Source organism: Cupressus sempervirens, chromosome 9 (assembly GCF_028749045.1).
Source record: "Cupressus sempervirens isolate cs-2001-9-10 chromosome 9, ASM2874904v1, whole genome shotgun sequence".
Lineage (NCBI taxonomy): Eukaryota > Viridiplantae > Streptophyta > Pinopsida > Cupressales > Cupressaceae > Cupressus > Cupressus sempervirens.
Window position 1 is genome coordinate 632,892,228 of NC_143126.1, and position 8,097 is coordinate 632,900,324.

General features: G+C 36.2%; 1 protein-coding gene across 1 annotated transcript; it reads left to right on the forward strand.

Annotated features, from left to right (window-relative positions):
• The first annotated feature begins 4,112 nt into the window (after positions 1 to 4,112).
• LOC149540307 (BTB/POZ domain-containing protein At5g48130-like) lies at positions 4,113 to 7,776 on the forward strand. Its single transcript, XM_089799551.1, has 4 exons — positions 4,113 to 4,192; positions 4,539 to 4,608; positions 4,700 to 5,887; positions 6,994 to 7,776. The coding sequence occupies exons 1-4, from the start codon at positions 4,113 to 4,115 to the stop codon at positions 7,774 to 7,776; spliced, it is 2,121 nt and encodes a 706-aa protein (XP_089655677.1).
• The last annotated feature ends 321 nt before the right edge of the window (positions 7,777 to 8,097 follow it).

Genomic DNA, 8,097 nt, shown 5'->3' on the forward strand with positions numbered 1-8,097 from the left:
CCTACAACATGTGCAACAAGAGTCATCTCAGAAGAAGACTTTTTTTGATCGATTTCATAAACATATCAAGCAAAGTTTCATTCCTACAAGAAAGATGATGGTTTAGGCAAGTATCCAATTTACATGTAATTTCCCATAATTTTAAATGTATAGTATTTTTTAAGTCCATTGTAAATGCTTACAATGTTTTTGAAAATTACTTATTTGTAATGCTGTAGTACTAAAATTTTGAGTATTTGCTCAATTTACATTTTTGGTCTATTTTGTCCAATTCTAATTATTTTAGACCCTTGGACTATCTTTCTCCCATTGATAAGTTTTGATAGTGGCAAGAAACTAATTATCTTAGTTGTTGATGAGAACCAATAGACATTATTGTCTAGCTTAGGGACATAAAGAGAAGATATGGGTGTAATGAAGGAAATGTCATAATTTGTATTTCATTTATGCCTCTTCATTTTGATTTTGTTCAAGGGAAGCCTGTCAATGCTAATAGAAAACACCGATGCACTTTTTAAGAGTTTACAATTGTTCAACAAAATTAATGTTTTATAAGAAAATGCACTTGAATAACTGTTAGCTCTAGAGCAAGAACATAGTGTTGAAATAGTACAAAAAGTGTTTGACATGAGAGGTCTGCAAGTGAGGGTGTTAACCAATCTTGAAAACTTGAATGCTGAAATGAAAGCTATCGAGGATCAAACACCTATGCCAAAGTCACAACACAATGTGAAGTTGAATTTAGATATGGTAGAGGAAAATATTCATAAGTTTGATCAAAATTTAAGGAACGAGAGAGAGTTTGTGGCAATATACTAGAAGGAGAAGGGGCAGCTTTAGAAAGAGACTACATGACAATAACAACAACTAGACAACATAGAGGATATTATGGGAGCACTAGATAGAATCCAAAAAAGTGTTGTGGTAGGTACTATGACATTGGAATATCACTTGCAAGTGTCTTTGAGAATTTATAGTCCAAATATTGGGAGGACTACAAGTTGTGCAATTTGTCACATGTATTGCATCTACATTTGCTTTGCCATTGCTTATAAGAGTGTTTCAAGGTTGGGAACCACTTCAATATCCTTTGCATGGTTTAGAGGTAATGCCATTGTGGTAGAGACTTTTGCAAGGGAATGAGCCTCATGATTATGGCATTTACATAGAAGTAGAACTTGCTTCTTCAACTCCTTACACTCAACTCTTCATTGAAGTTATTCTTCCATCAGTGAGAATAGCTACTACAAATTCCTGGGAGCCAAGGGACCCTGAACCTATGCTACATTTTCTGGAGACGTGGGAGAAGTTACTACTGGCTTTAGTACTTCATAACATTCTGGATCATATAGTGATGCCCAAATTAACAACAAAAGTAGATACTTGGGATCCTCACAGGGAGATTGTGCCAATACATGCATGGTTACATGGACTTGGCTTCCATTGTTGGGCCAGCATATGTAGCCTTTATATCCAACCATTCATTATAAGTTGGGGAATGTGCTTCATGCTTGGCATGCAAGTGATGCATCTACATATGCAATTTTATCACCTTGGAAAATTGTATTTGATCCTGCTAGCTGGGAATGTTCAACTGATTGTTCATTTTATTGTACCTAATCTAATGATAATTTTACAGGAATTTGTAATCAACCTAGCTAATTAACAAATAGACCAATTTAACTCGGTTATGGCTTGTTTCTTTCTAAAAGTACCTGCTATGATATGTTTTTGTAAAATTTCTTGTGAACTCTACCCATCTTTCTTGGTTTGCATTATTTATGTGTAGGATTTTGAGGTAAGTCACTTAGCACGGGTTGAGTGAGTTTTATTGTTTTATTATTTGGATTCTAGAATATGTATGTAGTTGGATCAATTTTTCTGTTGTGCTAAGATGTAATAAGCACCTTAAAAAATATCTCTCTATATACATACATACATACATGCATACATAGACACACACACACACATGTGTGTGTGTGTGCATGTATATATATATACATACATATACATAAAGAGAAGCTTCTCTAATCACCTACTGGGGGAAATATAAAGAGATACATGTTTAGAAGGAAAATAAAATAACATTTACATAGGTTCCTCGTCTCCCCTTGTAGAAAATTAGAGAGCAAGGGCACAGAGATCACGACGACACTACAACGAAATGTAGAGATCACAAGGGCATGACAATGAAATTCGGCGATCACAAGGGAATGACAACAAAATCCTAGATCTCCACTTATCTCCACCAAGGGCACAACAACGAAATGTGGAGATCACAAGGGCACAATAATGAGATGCAGTAATGACAAGGGCATGAAAATGAAATCTTCACCAACATTTAGAGCTCTCCACCCTCTTTCACGTGCAACTCTCCACAATCGATCAAAACAAATGGAGAATGATTAATGCCATCTTTTTTTAAAATAATAATCACGTCAATGTCGCAATTATGATGCAAATGTTGGTATTGCGATGATGTCGGGGATAATTGCAACAAAAAAATGAAAATCACTCACAAATTACACTACCATCACAAATTGTCGTTGCAATACCCCAAATATTGTAGTGCGAAGATGAAAATATGTAACGGTTTACTTATGACTTACACTATATATAAAACATATAGCATCTCCCTATAGGGCACATGTTATGTTGGTGCACTAGAGATATATTGAAGATGCAAATTTAATATATGAAATGTTTTACATAAGGAATACATTGTATTGGCTTGATGTGCCCGAGCCTCATACTCGAGCACACTAAACCATAAGACGTATGCCCTATAGCATACGATGTATGAGCGGTCATTTTTGGGGACCTAAAAACTTGAATGATCAATTTTTGGTCCCCCAATTTGTGTGCACATTATCATCAAATTGAATCACAAATTGATATTTGCACTTTCACTTCCACACCATTCACACCCAATCCTCTCTTCAAGTTAACTATCAACGTATCTATTTATGAACTTCATCACCAAAACCCTCAACAAAGTTAGTTGCATTAGGAATAGACATTACTTACACAAAGTTGGCCACTATGAACACGTGAGCTCAATATAGTCCACTCTAGGAGATAAAGGGGACCTAAATATATTACAATGTGCCTTACTCAAATGATTCAAATAAAATGCACTCAATCACAACAACCTCGAAAGACAACATCAAACTTTATGTACGGAAAAATATCAAAGCACAGTGACTAATTTGCTAAAAATATCCTCCAATGCAAATTACTTATGCAGATGTTAAAAGGACATGATAAGACCCATAACAACCTCTTAACTCATCCTCAAATGCATATACGAATAAAAAAATCATAATTCAATTAATATAGTCTACTCAAATGCATATACGAATAAAAAAATCATAATTCAATTAATATAATCTATTGAATGAGCCAAAAAACAAAAATAAAAAACACAATAATTCCAAACATCCTAATAAATACATTAGGCATCAATTCATACTATAGATTGGCATATTTCTAACAGATTACAGAATTTAAACTAATAATACTTATATAAAACAAAATAGAAATAATAATAATAAAATAATGAAAACTATTTGTCTACCCACATGTTTGCGAATTTCACCACTGGGTCGGATGTGATCCAAGCAGAGAGTTCAAGCACATAATTTTATGTGACTAAAAGAAGAATTTCATGCGAGTAAAAGAAGATTGCTCTATATCTCACTCATCAAAAATCGAAGGATGGACTCTTCCAGTCAAATTGCAAGGATTGATGTAACCTTTAAAAAAATACAATTGCCATCACAATCGAGGAAGTTCATCTTGACTTCCATTTCCGAGAAGTCTTGAAAATACTTCTCATTGCTTCCATGAGATCTTGGTAAAAGCATTAGGAAGCAAAACTTATTTTCCAAATAATATATCTTGGATTGATTAAAAAATCTCATGCTTGGGCTGTACGTCAATACCAGAAGGGAAATGATACCATTATGCAATTGATGTGATTGAAATGGAAGTTTTAAGTCAATATTAGCCTGAATTGGAGCTCTTAATAGAAGCACTGAGAATCAAAGGAAAATGTGCGTGGCCTGTTAGAATCTCCTTCCACTTTCTACTGGAACAAGGCAAAAGAATTCATGATGAATAAGGTTGCAAAGTCAAGTGACGTTTCAGTTTCAACTCCTGAATCAGAGCTTGAGAAAACAATATGGAAATGGTAACATTCTAGTCCAATAATTGTTCTGGTCGTGAAGAAAGGTCATTGTATGATATGGGTGTACTATAAGTGGAAACTTCTATGCTACAGGTTAATGATTTGTAAGATATAGTTTCATAGTTTGATGTAGATTTGAAAGTTGATAAGGAAACATTGTTTTATCTAATATGGGCTTTCAGTTAATCTCCATATTATTCCTCTAAAGCACCATCTCTTAGGAGGACTAATTGACAACCATTAATTGTTAAGAGATGAATTTATTGGGTTTTAGGGATTTTCATGCCATGGTCCAAAATTTTCTGTTTGCATCAATAGAGATGATAATTCTAATGGGTTTTTCTTTCAGGTGTGAAGCCACTGGATTGCCTACAACAGTTGCAGTTCACTTGGAGAATCGCTGTTACAGACTCCATAAGGTGATGACAAGATTTTAATGTAGTTTTAATTGGATTTGAGGCTAAAATCTGCTTTCATTGTATGAAATATGAATGACTTTTTTGTGTGTAGTATCCACTTGTTACCAGGAGTGGCTACCTGAAAAGGAAGCTGTCAGAGTCCTCAGAAATTGTGTTACCCAAATCATGTCCTGCCGGGGTTGAGATATTTGAACAACTTGTTCTGTTTTGCTATGGCGCCACCATTCTCATGGATCCACTAAATGTTGCAGCCTTAAGATGTGCGGCAGAGTTTTTCGAAATGATTGAAGAATTTGGAAGAGGAAATCTATGTGAAAGAAGTGATTTGTATCTTACTCAGGTGGTGTTGCAGAGCTGGGAAGACACTCTGATTGTGCTTCAGAAATGCCAGTCTTTGCTTCCCTTGGCAGATGAGCTTCTTATTGTGAGCAGATGCATTGAATCACTCGCTTTCATGGCTTCCATGGAAGTTCTTGATCCAGAGCATAAAAGAACCAAGTCTGCAATGGCAGCTGAATGTCAGTTTTTTAGTGATTTGAGTTTTAGAGAAGAATCGGCCAAAGACTGGTGGATTGAGGACCTCTTGGTACTTCCGTTCCAGCTTTTTGAAAGGATAATAGCTTCTATGCGTAGACAAGGGATGAAAGAAAAATACGTCAGCCCTGTTATAATTATGTATGGAAACAAATGGATTCTTTCTAACATGTGTCATAGTGGGAATAGTACACTGAAATGTAGATTGCTGGAAGGTATTATAAGGTTGCTGCCATTGGGAAGAAGATCTAATGTAATACCCATTCATATTTTGTTTTCCCTGCTCTCTGAAGCTTTGATTTGTGGATCTAGTGACGAAAGTAAGGCCCAATTACAAGCTAAGATTGCTTCTCAGCTAGATCTTGCAACTATTGAAGATTTTTTGTTGCCCGTACCCATGGAAATCAAGATTGATATCAGTATTGCATTCAGCCCTGAAGTTGAAAGCATGAGAAACATCTTTTCCATGTTCATTGCTCAAGAATATATCAATTGCAGAACAGATGAATCTGCCGAGTTAAGTTTGGGATCTGAGGAAGCACTGGAACAGAGCTCTAATAGTTGTTGTAGCTTTAACAAGAACACAGTATCCACTATTGCTAATATGTGGGATGAGTATCTGGTTCACATAGCATTTGATGCAGGGTTAAGCCCAAGCGAGTTTTTGGAGCTTGTAGAAATTATACCGGCATCTGCTCGGTGTACTCATGATATGCTGTCCAAAGCAGCTCACGCATATTTGATGGTAAGAACTCTGTTGGACCCTCAATAGAATATCAGCAAGCATTCTAAGAATTTTATATTGCTTAAAGATTAGGGACCCAGTTAATGTTTATGAATTTATGGTGGTAATATTCCTAGAATATTCAGGTAAGATGTGGATGATTTTCATTTGATTATTTAGTTCTCTAACGAATGTTTGATTCAACTGACAATATCTTATCCTCTTGAACTGCAAGGATGGTTATTCTTTTCCTTCCCATTGATAGTTGAAAATGCAATCCTCTTGGGCGAATAGTCTAGTCCCGTCTGCTGTAGTGGCCAAGTCTGTCTGATGTAGAGGTCGAGCTTGAGGTCATGGGTTACCCTCAGGTCTTGGGTTGGAGACCACTCAAATTTGAATGGTGTACCTCCAATATAGGGGAAATGATCCAGTTGCCGCCTAGGCTAGCTTTGCGCAGCTACAGTTCCTAATTTATATGTTAAAATTTGCTGATTCTTTCGTTGAACCCCCAGAGGTGAGTGAAGAGCTTAAAGCTAACCTTTCGGTTTTCCCACATTTATGGAGCTCTCTGTAGAACTCATAGAGGCGAGGTGGTCTAAAAGTGTCATTTTAAATTGTTCACCCGAAAAACTGCCACTAAGACCCCCCAATAGTCACTCATCCAAAAAGTAGTACTTTTTTCACAAATGGACCAATCAGCAACTAAGAAAACTAAAAAATGATCAATTATTAGTACATATGTGATCGACTATTAGTACATGCATGATCATTTTTTAGAGCTTTTTATGAACGATGATTGAAAAATTAAAGATAACAGTTAATACCAACCATTTCCCCAACACAATTCTCTATCTTTTTCAGGGTTTCATTGTTAAATGATTGGGAAGAGAAAGGTAACTGTTAATACCAACCATTTCCCTAACACAATTCTCTGTCCTTTTTCAGGGTTTCATTGTTAAATGATTGAAAAGGGAAAGATAACTGTTAATACCAACCATTGTCCTAACTTAATTCTCTATCCTTTTTCAGGGTTTCACTGTTAAATGTTCCGATGACAATTGCTCAAAATTACTTTTATTCGGTTTCTTTTATGGAGTATGATAAGTAGAATGTTTCTAACTATGCAGGCACATCCTGAGGTCTCTCAGCAAGAGAGGCAGTCTGTATGTAAGCATCTAAGCTGCCATAAAATGTCAGAGGAAACGTGCACGCGAGCAGTTCAGAATGGGCTGATGCCATTGAGATTAACAGTCCAAGCGATGTTCATTCAACAGCTCCATACACGTCAATTCCTCAGATCCAACAGCAGGATGAGCAACTACAGCAGAAGCATGAGACTAGAAAGCACCAAAACATCTGATTGCTATCCTAACCCTAGTTTCTTCTCACAGCAGCTCAGTTCCACATCAAAACCTAACGAAAACAAAACCCTTGAAGAGCCACTGCCTTTAGGGCTTCTCCTGAAAAGGGATGCAGCATGTCGTGAAGAAGCAGCCATGAGAGCAGATTTCGAGGCCACAAGCTTCAGGCTCAAGAATCTAGAGCAAGAGCTCGTTTGCATGAGAAAGAATCTCCAACAAAACAAAGACAACCAACAGCACAGGCATAAGCATAACACGGATGCACACATCAAGTCCTCCTCAGTCAAATCTGAGAGTTCTAGAATTTCTTTCATGGACAAATATCTAGACAACAAATGCAGGAGAAATATGGTTGTTACTAATTCCACTTGTGGAAAATGGTTCATTCGTACAGATTTTGTTCATAAAGTACGGGAAGCGTTTCAAAAAATCAGCATTTCCAACTTGACCCATCACCATAAGAAGAACAAGAGATGTTCACAGTCAAATCAAAGGAAAAATCCATCTGGTCTACCATTGAAAGCCTCTTCAAAGGCCAAATCCCAATGACTTTCAATGAAGTCTCATCTCTAGAAAAATGTATACATCTACAATATATATTTACAAGTTGTCGTTGGTATTGAGGTATTGATATTTTATTATCTACTGGTGATGCCAACAACGAGAAACTTGTTCTTCAAGATTTTTTTTATTTTCCTGTTCTTTAAAAATTGGATCAAGTACCAATGTGATCCCCTCATATTAGATAAGCTTAAAAAATAAAATTCTTGATGCAGGTATGGATGTCAATAGGTATCTCTGTCCAAGTCTTAACTGCCAAAAGGCTTTTGCTTATCCCAAAAGAGATTTTTCTCGTGCCAATATCGAATT

What these genes read in the sequence shown, in the direction of transcription:
- LOC149540307 (XM_089799551.1), top strand. Translation starts at nt 4,113, where the DNA reads ATGATGAATAAGGTTGCAAAGTCAAGTGACGTTTCAGTTTCAACTCCT. An exon ending in GCTGTTACAGACTCCATAAG is followed by an intron (nt 4,609 to 4,699) that starts GTGATGACAAGA and finishes TTTTGTGTGTAG; the next exon opens with TATCCACTTGTTACCAGGAG. An exon ending in CAGCTCACGCATATTTGATG is followed by an intron (nt 5,888 to 6,993) that starts GTAAGAACTCTG and finishes CTAACTATGCAG; the next exon opens with GCACATCCTGAGGTCTCTCA.